General features: G+C 53.7%; 1 protein-coding gene across 1 annotated transcript in view; it reads left to right on the top strand.

Moving 5' to 3' along the window:
- Positions 1 to 14,235, top strand: part of LOC146079877 (autophagy-related protein 9A-like) — a 55,877-nt gene extending 41,642 nt beyond the window's left edge. The window contains exons 13-15 of the mRNA XM_083186555.1: positions 7,229 to 7,313; positions 9,128 to 9,272; positions 13,017 to 14,235. Coding sequence (XP_083042681.1) covers positions 7,229 to 7,313; positions 9,128 to 9,258 — 216 coding nt within the window. The 3' untranslated portion in view covers positions 9,259 to 9,272; positions 13,017 to 14,235. The remainder of the gene's footprint in view (positions 1 to 7,228; positions 7,314 to 9,127; positions 9,273 to 13,016) is intronic.
- Positions 14,236 to 14,485: the final 250 nt, after the last annotated feature.

Genomic DNA, 14,485 nt, shown 5'->3' with positions numbered 1-14,485 from the left:
ACTCTTAGACCTTTTGGGACTATTTTTAAAGAGATATATTTCTCCAAGGTGGCGATTTCCCACCATAAATTGGTCTCTTTAATTAATGTTTTTTCCAATTTATTAAGGATACCTTCTAGACTTTCATCTGAGAGTATCACTTCTTTTAAGGGATCTTTAAATATATTCTGTTTTCTATTGATTCTTTCTTCCCTTAATTTAAACATATTGGTTGCAGCAAAAATCGCTCAGAGATAGGTGACTATGGAAGAAATTCTAAAACAAATGGATTCTCTGAGATTGATTCTTGCGCTATCTGCAGCCAAGGATCTAGTTGGTAATGTATGAATCACCTATCATACAAAATAGACATATAGTACAAAAGAGAATACCGACTTAATCCTGGGCGCTGATTGTCGTGATCCCCACAGTTTCTCCCCTCATTCAAGGTGTTATACCGAAAAATAAAACAGAGGGGGGGACACACAATAGCGTAATACTGTTTTAGATATACATAAATGATATTAACAAGATGTATGATGTTTCTGAGACAAATAGACTCGTACCCTTTAGAGTGGTCTGCTTCAAGTGGGCAGACAATAACGCTCAAGCAGGGGCGGTAACGTCACCGAATCGTCATCAAGGATGTCCAATTGCAATTAATCGTACATGCAAGAAAGTTTTAAAAGCTGGTATAGTGTAATACCACTTGGTTTATTTAACATATAAACATAAAAACAATGGTGTAAAACATCAGCCTCTCACCGGATGGAATGGTCTACAATAACAATGCAGACAAACAGGCACAGATTGAATTCCTAGGCGTCCCCGGAGCCCACTGTCCAAACCGGTCAGAGTCCAAAAAGTTTTCCACCTTCTCTCCACGGCCAACGCGTTTCTGAACCTAAATGGTTCCTTTATCAAGGCATGTGGAGTTGACATCCTAGTCCTAACTTTATACCCCTAGTGGGTATGACCTTTTTCCAGACACGGATTAGCTGCCAGCTAAAACCCTATGCTAAAATAACATACATTACTGGAGTCCATTCCATGTTACATATACGGCTCCCGCCGCAATAAAACCACAGCTGCGATGATCGTTATCCACTCCTTTACTTCCGCATTTCGTCTTGCGGCGGAAGCGGAAGTGACGTTTTGCGTTCCATAGCGGGACGGGCGCTTCCTGTGTTTGCGTTCCACGTCTAACACCGAGCTCCCGTAAAGCGGAAGTGACATTTTCTTGCGTTTCATAGCGGAATGTTCACTTCCTATGTTTGCGCTCCATGCTATAACGATCGTTGTTCCTGAGCTTATGATATTTGTGTTCCGCTTTTTATTTATATCAGCTCTCAGTTCATCCGCCATTTTGTTGAAGTTAGTGGATATAAAGGCAAAAATAAAAAACAATTAATAATATGGAACTATACAAAGACAATATTTAGCAGCATTTTATGACAATGGCGGCACAAATCTTGTCTAATAGCAGCATAATAATTTTTTAGCAGCATACCATGGATTATAGAGAATACATGCACTGCTCACTATCCGGGGTCCCACAAGGAGCGTGCGAACTGTCAGGGGTACAGAGGACACACAGGCAGATTATAGAGAATACACGCACTGCTCACTATCCGGGGTCCCACAAGGAGCGTGCGTACTGTCAGGGGTACATAGGACACACAGGCAGATTATAGAGAATACACGCACTGCTCGCTATCCGGGGCCCACAAGGAGCGTGCATACTGTCAGGGGTACAGAGGACACACAGGCAGATTATAGAGAATACACGCACTGCTCGCTATCCGGGGTCCCACAAGGAGCGTGCTTACTGTCAGGGGTACAGAGGACACACAGGCAGATTATAGAGAATACACGCACTGCTCGCTATCCGGTATCCCACAAGGAGCGTGCGTACTGTCAGGGGTACATAGGACACACAGGCAGATTATAGAGAATACACGAACTGCTCGCTATCCGGGGTCCCACAAGGAGCGTGTGTACTGTCAGGGGTACATAGGACACAGGCAGATAATAGAGAATACACCCGCTGCTCGCTATCCGGGTTCCCACAAGGAGCGTGCGTACTGTCAGGGGTACATAGGACACACAGGCAGATTATAGAGAATACATGCACTGCTCGCTATCCGGGGTCCCACAAGGAGCGTGCGCACTGTCAGGGGTACAGAGGACACACAGGCAGATTATAGAGAATACATGCACTGCTCGCTATCCGGGGTCCCACAAGGAGCGTGCGCACTGTCAGGGGTACAGAGGACACACAGGCAGATTATAGAGAATACACCCGCTGCTCGCTCTCCGGGGTCCCACAAGGAACGTGCGTACTGTCAGTGGTACATAGGACACACAGGCAGATTATAGAGAATACACAAACTACTCGCTATCCGGGGTCCCACAAGGAGCGTGTACACTGTCAGGGGTACAGAGGACACACAGGCAGATTATAGAGAATACACCCGCTGCTCGCTATCCGGGTTCCCACAAGGAGCGTGCGTACTGTCAGGGGTACATAGGACACACAGGCAGATTATAGAGAATACATGCACTGCTCGCTATCCGGGGTCCCACAAGGAGCGTGCGCACTGTCAGGGGTACAGAGGACACACAGGCAGATTATAGAGAATACACCCGCTGCTCGCTCTCCGGGGTCCCACAAGGAACGTGTGTACTGTCAGGGGTACATAGGACACACAGGCAGATTATAGAGAATACACAAACTACTCGCTATCCGGGGTCCCACAAGGAGCGTGTACACTGTCAGGGGTACAGAGGACACACAGGCAGATTATAGAGAATACACCTGCTGCTCGCTATCCGGTATCCCACAAGGAGCGTGCGTACTGTCAGGGGTACAGAGGACACACAGGCAGATTATAGAGAATACACGCACTGCTCGCCATCCGGGGGCCCACAAGGAGCGTGCGTACTGTCAGGGGTACATAGGACACATAGGCAGATTATACAGAATACACACACTGCTCGCTATCCGGGGGCCCTCAAGGAGCGTGCGTATTTTCAGGGGTACATAGGACACACAGGCAGATTATAGAGAATACACGCACTGCTCGCTATCCGGGGTCCCACAAGGAGCGTGCCTACTGTCAGGGGTACAGAGGACACACAGGCAGATTATAGAGAATACACACACTGCTCGCTATCCGGGGTCCCACAAGGAGCGTGCGCACTGTCAGGGGTACAGAGGACACACAGGCAGATTATAGAGAATACACACACTGCTCGCTATCCGGGGTCCCACAAGGAGCGTGCGTACTGTCAGGGGTACATAGGACACACAGGCAGATTATAGAGAATACATGCACTGCTAGCTATCCGGGGTCCCACAAGGAGCGTGCGTACTGTCAGGGGTACATAGGACACACAGGCAGATTATAGAGAATACACCTGCTGCTCGCTATCCGGTATCCCACAAGGAGCGTGCGTACTGTCAGGGGTACAGAGGACACACAGGCAGATTATAGAGAATACACGCACTGCTCGCCATCCGGGGGCCCACAAGGAGCGTGCGTACTGTCAGGGGTACATAGGACACATAGGCAGATTATACAGAGTACACACACTGCTCGCTATCCGGGGGCCCTCAAGGAGCGTGCGTATTTTCAGGGGTACATAGGACACACAGGCAGATTATAGAGAATACACGCACTGCTCGCTATCCGGGGTCCCACAAGGAGCGTGCCTACTGTCAGGGGTACAGAGGAGACACAGGCAGATTATAGAGAATACACACACTGCTCGCTATCCGGGGTCCCACAAGGAGCGTGCGTACTGTCAGGGGTACATAGGACACACAGGCAGATTATAGAGAATACATGCACTGCTAGCTATCCGGGGTCCCACAAGGAGCGTGCGTACTGTCAGGGGTACATAGGACACACAGGCAGATTATAGAGAATACATGCACTGCTCGCTATCCAGGGGCCCACAAGGAGCGTGCGTACTGTCAGGGGTACATAGGACACACAGGCAGATTATAGAGAATACACCTGCTGCTCGCTATCCGGTATCCCACAAGGAGCGTGCGTACTGTCAGGGGTACAGAGGACACACAGGCAGATTATAGAGAATACACGCACTGCTCGCTATCCGGGGGCCCACAAGGAGCGTGCGTACTGTCAGGGGTACATAGGACACATAGGCAGATTATACAGAATACACACACTGCTCGCTATCCGGGGGCCCTCAGGGAGCGTGCGTATTTTCAGGGGTACATAGGACACACAGGCAGATTATAGAGAATACACGCACTGCTCGCTATCCGGGGTCCCACAAGGAGCGTGCCTACTGTCAGGGGTACAGAGGACACACAGGCAGATTATAGAGAATACACACACTGCTCGCTATCCGGGGTCCCACAAGGAGCGTGCGCACTGTCAGGAGTACAGAGGACACACAGGCAGATTATAGAGAATACACCCACTGCTCGCTATCCGGGGTCCCACAAGGAGCGTGCGTACTGTCAGGGGTACATAGGACACAGAGGCAGATTATAGAGAATACACCCACTGCTCGCTTTTCGGGGTCCCACAAGGAGCGTGCGTACTGTCAGGGGTACATAGGACACACAGGCAGATTATAGAGAATACACGCACTGCTCGCTATCCGGGGTCCCACAAGGAACGTGTGTACTGTCAGGGGTACATAGGACACACAGGCAGATTATAGAGAATACACGCACTGCTCGCTATCCGGGGTTCCACAAGGAGCGTGCGTACTGTCAGGGGTACATAGGACACACAGGCAGATTATAGAGAATACACACACTGCTCGCTATCCGGGGTCCCACAAGGAGCGTGCGTACTGTCATGGGTACAGAGGACACACAGGCAGATTATAGAGAATACACCCACTGCTCGCTATCCGGGGTCGCACAAGGAGCGTGCGTACTATCAGGGGTACATAGGACACACAGGCAGATTGTAGAGAATACACGCACTGCTCGCTATCCGGGGTCCCACAAGGAGCATGCGTACTGTCAGGGGTACATAGGACACACAGGCAGATTAGAGAGAATACACGCACTGCTCGCTATCCGGGGTCCCACAAGGAGCGTGCGTACTGTCAGGGGTACATAGGACACACAGGCAGATTATAGAGAATACACACGCTGCTCGCTATCCGGGGTCCCACAAGGAGCGTGCGTACTGTCAGGGGTACATAGGACACACAGGCAGATTATAGAGAATACACCCACTGCTCGCTATCCGGGGTTCCACAAGGAGCGTGCGCACTGTCAGGGGTACATAGGACACACAGGCAGATTATAGAGAATACACGCACTGCTCGTTATCCGGGGTCCCACAAGGAGCGTGCGCACTGTCAGGGGTACATAGGACACACAGGCAGATTATAGAGAATACACGCACTACTCGCTATCCGGGGGCCCACAAGGAGCGTGCGTACTGTCAGGGGTACAGAGGACACACAGGCAGATTATAGAGAATACACGCACTGCTCGCTATCCGTGGTCCCACAAGGAGCGTGCGTACTGTCAGGGGTACAGAGGACACACAGGCAGATTATAGAGAATACACGCACTGCTCGCTATCCGAGGTACCACAAGGAGCGTGCGCACTGTCAGGGGTACAGAGGACACACAGGCAGATTATAGAGAATACACCCGCTGCTCGCTATCCGGGTTCCCACAAGGAGCGTGCGTACTGTCAGGGGTACATAGGACACACAGGCAGATTATAGAGAATACACGCACTGCTCGTTATCCGGGGTCCCACAAGGAGCGTGCGCACTGTCAGGGGTACATAGGACACACAGGCAGATTATAGAGAATACACGCACTACTCGCTATCCGGGGGCCCACAAGGAGCGTGCGTACTGTCAGGGGTACAGAGGACACACAGGCAGATTATAGAGAATACACGCACTGCTCGCTATCCGTGGTCCCACAAGGAGCGTGCGTACTGTCAGGGGTACAGAGGACACACAGGCAGATTATAGAGAATACACGCACTGCTCGTTATCCGGGGTCCCACAAGGAGCGTGCGCACTGTCAGGGGTACATAGGACACACAGGCAGATTATAGAGAATACACGCACTACTCGCTATCCGGGGGCCCACAAGGAGCGTGCGTACTGTCAGGGGTACAGAGTACACACAGGCAGATTATAGAGAATACACGCACTGCTCGCTATCCGTGGTCCCACAAGGAGCGTGCGTACTGTCAGGGGTACAGAGGACACACAGGCAGATTATAGAGAATACACGCACTGCTCGCTATCCGAGGTACCACAAGGAGCGTGCGTACTGTCAGGGGTACAGAGGACACACAGGCAGATTATAGAGAATACACGCACTGCTCGCTATCCGGGTTCCCACAAGGAGCGTGCGTACTGTCAGGGGTACATAGGACACACCGGCAGATTATCTAGAATACACGCACTGCTCGCTATCCGGGGTCCCACAATTAGCGTGCGTACTGTCAGGGGTACATAGGACACACAGGCAGATTATAGAGAATACACGCGCTGCTCGCTATCCGGGGTCCCACAGTTAGCGTGCGTACTGTCAGGGGTACATAGGACACACCGGCAGATTATCTAGAATACACGCACTGCTCGCTATCCGGGGTCCCACAAGGAGCGTGCGTACTGTTAGGGGTACATAGGACACACAGGCAGATTATAGAGAATACACACACTGCTCGCTATCCGGGGTCCCACAATTAGCGTGCGTACTGTCAGGGGTACATAGGACACACAGGCAGATTATAGAGAATACACCTGCTGCTCGCTATCCGGGGGCCGACCAATTGGATCATGGCAGGAACACGCTTGAGGATATCACGCCTACACGCTGGGGTTATTCTAATTCAATCAGTTCCCCGAGGGCTCGCACACAGAAGTCCGGGAGGCGGGCTGGGGAATTCGCCTATGGGAACTCCTAGTGTTTCATGGGCGTTCCCGTGGTAATTCCCTGATGGGTCAGGGGACATGCAGCTGATGTTAGGAGATGTCCGCTGCCCACCCTGTTATCGCACAGGGCGCCTGCAGGTCAGAGGCACCATAGAGGTATCTCAGATCTGCGAGCGCTGAGGAATGATTTCTTCCCTGCACCCATTATTATGCAAATCATCCACTCGCATGCCTGCAGGGTTTCGAGTCCGCCCGAATAAGGACCATTATACAATAACTGCATAGTATGTACTTAGCATTTGTGTGCAGCATCATGTCTGTAATCCCTGCTCTCATTCCCCAGGTGCATCAGAATCAGGGGTCATCACAGCGCCCCCTAGCGATGTGGCAGGCTGCAGACATGTCACCACATCAGAAACCTAACACAGGTAATGCAGCGCCTCCTTCTACGATGCTGAATAAGCTCCTCCCTCCTCCTTCTATGATGCTGTATAAGCTCCTCCCTCTTCCTTCTACGATGCTGTATAAGCTCCTCCCTCCTCCTTCTAAGGTGCTGTATAAGCTCCTCCCTCCTCCTTCGGTGCTATTTAAGCTTCTCCCTCCTCCTTCTACGGTGCTGTATAAGCTCCTCCCTCTCCCTTCTATGGTGCTGTATAAGCTCCTCCTCCCTCCTTCTACGGTGCTGTATAAGCTCCTCCCTCTCCCTTCTATGGTGCTGTATAAGCTCCTCCTCCCTCCTTCTACGGTGCTGTATAAGCTCCTCCCTCCTCCTTATACGGTGCTGTATAAGCTCCTCCCTCCTCCTTCTACGGTGCTGTATCCGCTCCTCCATCTCCCTTTTATGGTGCTGTATAAGCTTCTCCCTCCTCCCTCTCCATTATACTGTGCTGTATCAGCTCCTCCCTCTCCCTTATACTGTGCTGTATAAGTTCCTCCCTCCTCCTAATACTGTGCTGTATAAGCTCCTCCCTCTCCCTTATACTGTGCTGTATGAGTTCCTCCCTCCTCCTAATACTGGGCTGTATGAGCTCCTCCCTCTCCCTTATACTGTGCTGTATAAGTTCCTCCCTCCTCCTAATACTGTGCTGTATAAGCTCCTCCCTCTCAATTATACTGTGCTGTATGAGCTCCTCCCTCTCCCTTATACTGTGCTGTATGAGCTCCTCCCTCTCCCTTATACTGTGCTGTATAAGCTCCTCCCTCTCCCTTATACTGTGCTGTATAAGCTCCTCCCTCTCCATTATACTGTGCTGTATGAGCTCCTCCCTCTCCCTTATACTGTGCTGTATGAGCTCCTCCCTCTCCCTTATACTGTGCTGTATATGCTCCTCCCTCTCCCTTATACAGTGCTGTATGAGCTCCTCCCTCTTCCTTATACTGTGCTGTATGAGCTCCTCCCTCTCCCTTATACTGTGCTGTATATGCTCCTCCCTCTCCCTTATACGGTGCTGTATATGCTCCTCCCTCTCCCTTATACTGTGCTGTATGAGCTCCTCCCTCTCCCTTATACTGTGCTGTATGAGCTCCTCCCTCTCCCTTATACTGTGCTGTATGAGCTCCTCCCTTTTTCGTTTACGCCACATTCTGGGTCCATTTCTCACCTGTATGATGGATATACAGTATATGGGCTCTTCCCTCTCCTCTGTACCCTAATGTATGGGTCTCTCATTTTCATTTGCGCACCTCAAAGGACCCCTAACTCCTCTGGGCTGCTCTGTGTGGACTAATTCCGCTCCTGTCCTCTGGGTTCTGTAGAATGGCCCCTGTTATCCTCTACCACAGAAAAGGCCCCACCCTCTCATATGGGATCCAAATATGAGCCCCTCTGCTCCTGGTCAGCCCCTCCACCTCCTCTCTGCTCCACTCCTCTGCCTACGCCATCACTCCTTCCCTTCACCTCCACCTCGCCTCCTCTCTACCCTGCACCTCCACCTGCTCTGTGCTCCTCCCCTCTGCCTCCACTGCGCCCATCCGCTCCCCCCCTCCATTCTGCCTGCACCATCGCTCCTTCCCTCCACCTCCACCTCCCCAACGTCTCCTCTCTACCCCGCACCTCCACCTGCTCTATGCTCCTCCCTCTGCCTCCACCTCCTCTCTGCTCCTCCCCTCTGCCTCCACTGCACCCATCCGCTCCTCCCCTCTGCCTGCACCACCACTCCTTCCCTCCACTCCTCCCCTTTGCCTCACTGCTCCCCTCCGCCCCTCCACCTGCGCTCTGACTTCCGCTCTCTCCCTGCTGCAGGGACTAGGTCGGGTTCTCTGTCGGGATACCGTGGACTGCACCTTGGGGGCTGGGAAGAGGAAGAAGAGGAGCGCAGCCCACTGCAATCAGCCCCTGCGGGAGGAAGCAGCAGCAGTAGCGGAAGCAGTTAGCACATGTGATGCGTGTGAGTAATGGTGGACAGATGGAGAACGTTGGGAATGCTGAATGCGCCAATATTACATATAAGTGATGACTGTTATGGTTGCGGATCTGCAGTTACCTCACTTAGGCGGCAAGATCTGACGCTACTTGTAGTGTCCATATACAGAGGCTGAACTGCGACCAATAGGAAGTGAGCTCTGTGCAGCCAGTAAGATCACTGGATCGGTTGTGTTACTGATTGACGCGGGTGGATTGTAATTCCCGGTGGGTCTGTGGCATTTTAGAATCCGCCAGTTTCAGCACATGCAGAATATCAAACCCCATAAATGTTCTGGACCATGAAATATAATAGAAACCCCGGATTTACGAATGTAGTTTTGAAAGCCACCGTCACGCCGACAAAACAATCCGTCTCATTGGACCGGGTGGCTGTTATCACTACACACATCACTGTCACATCACACATCACTGTCCTCTGCGCAGGCTCCCGGGGGTCAATTTTATTCAACGGATACAAATATAGAATAAAAATGTTTGAGGTCCCCCCCACTAGTACCTAAACCACACCCACCACTCTGCAGCCTAATCCTAACCCCTCTCAGCCGCAGCCTAAGTCCCCCACTAGTACCTAACCCCCCTCACCCCGCAGCCTAAGTCCCCCCACTAGTACCTAACCCCCCTCACCCCGCAGCCTAAGTCCCCCACTAGTACCTAACCCCCCTCACCCCGCAGCCTAAGTCCCCCCACTAGTACCTAACCCCCCCTCACCCCGCAGCCTAAGTCCCCCCACTAGTACCTAACCCCCCCTCACCCCGCAGCCTAAGTCCCCCACTAGTACCTAACCCCCCCTCACCCCACAGCCTAAGTCCCCCCACTAGTACCTAACCCCCCCTCACCCCGCAGCCTAAGTCCCCCCACTAGTACCTAACCCCCCCTCACCCCGCAGCCTAAGTCCCCCCACTAGTACCTAACCCCCCCTCACCCCGCAGCCTAAGTCCCCCTACTAGTACCTAACCCCCCCTCACCCCGGAGCCTAAGTCCCCCCACTAGTACCTAACCCCCCCTCACCCCAAGTCCCCCCACTAGTACCTAACCCCCCTCACCCCGCAGCCTAAGTCCCCCCACTAGTACCTAACCCCCCTTACCCCGCAGCCTAAGTCCCCCCACTAGTACCTAACCCCCCTCACCCCGCAGCCTAAGTCCCCCACTAGTACCTAACCCCCCTCACCCCGCAGCCTAAGTCCCCCCACTAGTACCTAACCCCCCTCACCCCGCAGCCTAAGTCCCCCACTAGTACCTAACCCCCCCTCACCCCGCAGCCTAAGTCCCCCACTAGTACCTTACCCCCCTCACCCCGCAGCCTAAGTCCCCCCACTAGTACCTAACCCCCCCTCACCCCGCAGCCTAAGTGCCCCACTAGTACCTAACCCCCCTCACCCCGCAGCCCAAGTCCCCCCACTAGTACCTAACCCCCCTCACCCCGCAGCCTAAGTCCCCCACTAGTACCTAACCCCCCTCACCCCGCAGCCTAAGTCCCCCCACTAGTACCTAACCCCCCTCACCCCGCAGCCTAAGTCCCCCACTAGTACCTAACACCCCTCACCCCGCAGCCTAAGTCCCCCACTAGTACCTAACACCCCTCACCCCGCAGCCTAAGTCCCCCACTAGTACCTAACACCCCTCACCCCGCAGCCTAAGTCCCCCCACTAGTACCTAACCCCCCCTCACCCCGCAGCCTAAGTCCCCCACTAGTACCTAACCCCCCCTCACCCCGCAGCCTAAGTCCCCCCACTAGTACCTAACCCCCCTCACCCCGCAGCCTAAGTCCCCCCACTAGTACCTAACCCCCCTCACCCCGCAGCCTAAGTCCCCCACTAGTACCTAACCCCCCTCACCCCAAGTCCCCCCACTAGTACCTAACCCCCCTCACCCCGCGTCCCCCCACTAGTACCTAACCCCCCCTAACCCCGCAGCCTAAGTCCCCCCTCTAGTACCTAACCCCCCCTCACCCCGCAGCCCAAGTCCCCCACTAGTACCTAACCCCCCTCACCCCGCAGCCTAAGTCCCCCCACTAGTACCTAACCCCCCTCACCCCGCAGCCTAAGTCCCCCACTAGTACCTAACCCCCCCTCCCTCACCCCGCAGCCTAAGTCCCCCCACTAGTACCTAACCCCCCCTCACCCCGCAGCCTAAGTCCCCCCTCTAGTACCTAACCCCCCCCTCACCCTGCAGCCTAAGTCCCCCACTAGTACCTAACCCCCCCCCTCACCCCGCAGCCTAAGTCCCCCCACTAGTACCTAACCCCCCCCTCACCCTGCAGCCTAAGTCCCCCACAAGTACCTAACCCCCCTCACCCCGCAGCCTAAGTCCCCCCACTAGTACCTAACCCCCCCTCACCCCGCAGCCTAAGTCCCCCCACTAGTACCTAACCCCCCCTCACCCCGCAGCCTAAGTCCCCCACTAGTACCTAACCCCCCCTCACCCCGCAGCCTAAGTCCCCCCACTAGTACCTAACCCCCCCTCACCCCGCAGCCTAAGTCCCCCCACTAGTACCTAACCCCCCCTCACCCCGCAGCCTAAGTCCCCCCACTAGTACCTAACCCCCCTCACCCCGCAGCCTAAGTCCCCCTACTAGTACCTAACCCTCCTCACCCCGCAGCCTAAGTCCCCCCACTAGTACCTAACCCCCCCTCACCCCGCAGCCTAAGTCCCCCCACTAGTACCTAACCCCCCCTCACCCCGCAGCCTAAGTCCCCCCACTAGTACCTAACCGCCCTCACCCCGCAGCCTAAGTCCCCCCACTAGTACCTAACCCCCCCCTCACCCTGCAGCCTAAGTCCCCCCACTAGTACCTAACCCCCCCTCACCCCGCAGCCTAAGTCCCCCCACTAGTACCTAACCACCCTCACCCCGCAGCCTAAGTCCCCCACTAGTACCTAACCCCCCTCACCCCGCAGCCTAGGTCCCCCCTTCCCCGGCTGCATGTTAGCCCTCTGCGCAGGACTCCAGTGCCAGTCTCCCCGCAGTAGTTGGCATGCCGGCGTTGGTATTCTGACCGCCCCCCAATCTACGCTGTGCACTCCGGGCAGAACCAGCCAGGGAGGTGACGTTATAGCTGGAGGAACCAGTGCGACCTGCCCCAAATGGTCAGCCCAGAGCTGTTATCCCTCTGAAAGACACGACTCCCCCAAAATGGGGTCATCCCTCCGGGTGGAAAACCGCCCCCCTTGGCTTTGGGTGTAGGGTATTAAATAAATCGTAGAAAAATAATGGCCTCCTATAGAACCACAAGTGCCAGCATTCCCGGACATTAGGGGCCTGCTGGTATGTGTAGTGCACACCCCACACAGACCTCCCTCCCCAAACTAATGGGATGTTACCCATAGAAACCATTCTGATTATATCATTTTATAGGATGCAGTAGAGAAATGACAGAATATGCTTGGTTGCTATGGGCAACTTCAGCTCCCTTTCATTTTTATAAACTTTAGCAACTTTACCCCTAATCAGTCCTGAGTCCTGGAGGGAGGGGGGGGTTTGGTTCTGCCAATTGGCGGTGGCTTCCAGCGGGTTTGGGTAAGTACACTGAGCCCCGGCATCTCCCCGACACGGAGTCGCTGGTGAGGTTATCGATTCTCGCGGATTGTTGACTCCCACGCGCCATCTTGTTGCGTACCCCTGTTATGAGTGTACGATGTGACACGGCGCTGCGTTGGGCGGTCTGTCTACATTATCACTGACCGCGATTGTTTTTTTTCCCTGGCAGGTCCCTCCGCCAGATGATAAAAGCTCCAGCCCCCGCGGATGATCGTACATGGGATGGGACCCATCTGCTCCTGGCAGGAATCTAAGGACAGGCCTAGTTATTGCCTCAGACCTGCCGCGGGGTCCCATCTCCTCGCTCCATAAAGGGACCGCTCTTGGATAAGCTAACTCACGTTTGTAATAAGAGAATAGAGTATTTATTTACAGTGTTATTGTGTATTGCCTCAGAGAACCTCGTCCTTCTGGCTACGGAACGCTATGTCCATGCTATCCGCTGTTAGGGTGTGGACAGATCTGACGCCTCACCTGAGCGTCTACCCCACAATGGACTTTCCCAGAGACTCATGCTACACCTAACTGGCAGCGCTGTTATTGTCCAGGACTCCGCCGTGGAACGTTGTTGGGACCTGACAGCAGATACTAGGACACAGTGTCAGTACTGTAGAGAACGCAGGTTCGCATGTGCTTCAGAAGTGCCTTTGGGACTGGGACGGGGCTGCCTGTTCTGATTCATGGCACCGCTTCTTACGCTATCAAGGCTGCGCAACACATTTCATGTGCGGTTCTCATGATCGCCACCGGGGGGCGCTGCCTGCTGCTTTATCTCCCGGGGATGTGTCCCAGTTTTATATTCACTACAGCCGCAGTTACCGACGCTGAGCCTGCGACTAAGAAACGAGGCGACAGCCCCAGTCGGCGACTGCTGACCCCTCCGCTTCCCCCCAACGAGCATATTTTGTATTTCCCATAGTGAGAGGACGTTATTATTTGGTGACGTTTCCAGTGCAATAACACTAGTGTAACAGGCGCACAGGCGAGTGATCAGGGAGGATGGAGACGATAATATAACCGCTATCAGGAATGTTCTCAGCAAGTGCTTACGGATGGAGGCCGCTCTCCCGGTTCTCCGCCGCCCGAGTGGAGGAAAGGGGCTGCTGGCCCCCCTGTATCCCGGAGCCCCCCCCATCTGAGTATACAGCTCACGCGCCATCACGTGCATCAGTGATTAGTGGTATAGTGTTGTACGTGTGACATATCTGGTGCTTTCTGAGATATCATGTGAGTATACATCTATAGGTGCTCGCATCGTACATGCCCACAGAGTGACCACAGTGCCAAGCTGTGCCCATACAGAAGATGGCAGTGCCAGCTGTGTACACCGCACATGGGCTGTAGCCCACCTCACTCTGCAATAAATGTTTACATACTTGTACATAGAAGAGGCTTCTGTGTAATTACTGTATAAGTGTAAATGTGTATATCATCTGTGCCGTAATCACCGATGGCAACCGCAGATAATCCTTCTATCCCAGCTAATGCACGGACAGCACTACTGTGAGGCATAATGTGTATAAGGCGCACTACTATGCAGTGTTATCAAGAGGCACTACTATGCAGTGTTACTGTAAGGGGCACTACTATGCAGTGTTACTGTAAGGGGCACTACTATGCAGTGTTACTGTATGTAAG

This window comes from Crinia signifera, chromosome 5, assembly GCF_055691185.1.
Source record: "Crinia signifera chromosome 5, ASM5569118v1, whole genome shotgun sequence".
NCBI lineage: Eukaryota > Metazoa > Chordata > Amphibia > Anura > Myobatrachidae > Crinia > Crinia signifera.
The sequence above is the reverse complement of the archived record's forward strand: the minus strand, read 5'-3'. Positions and strand labels throughout refer to the sequence as shown.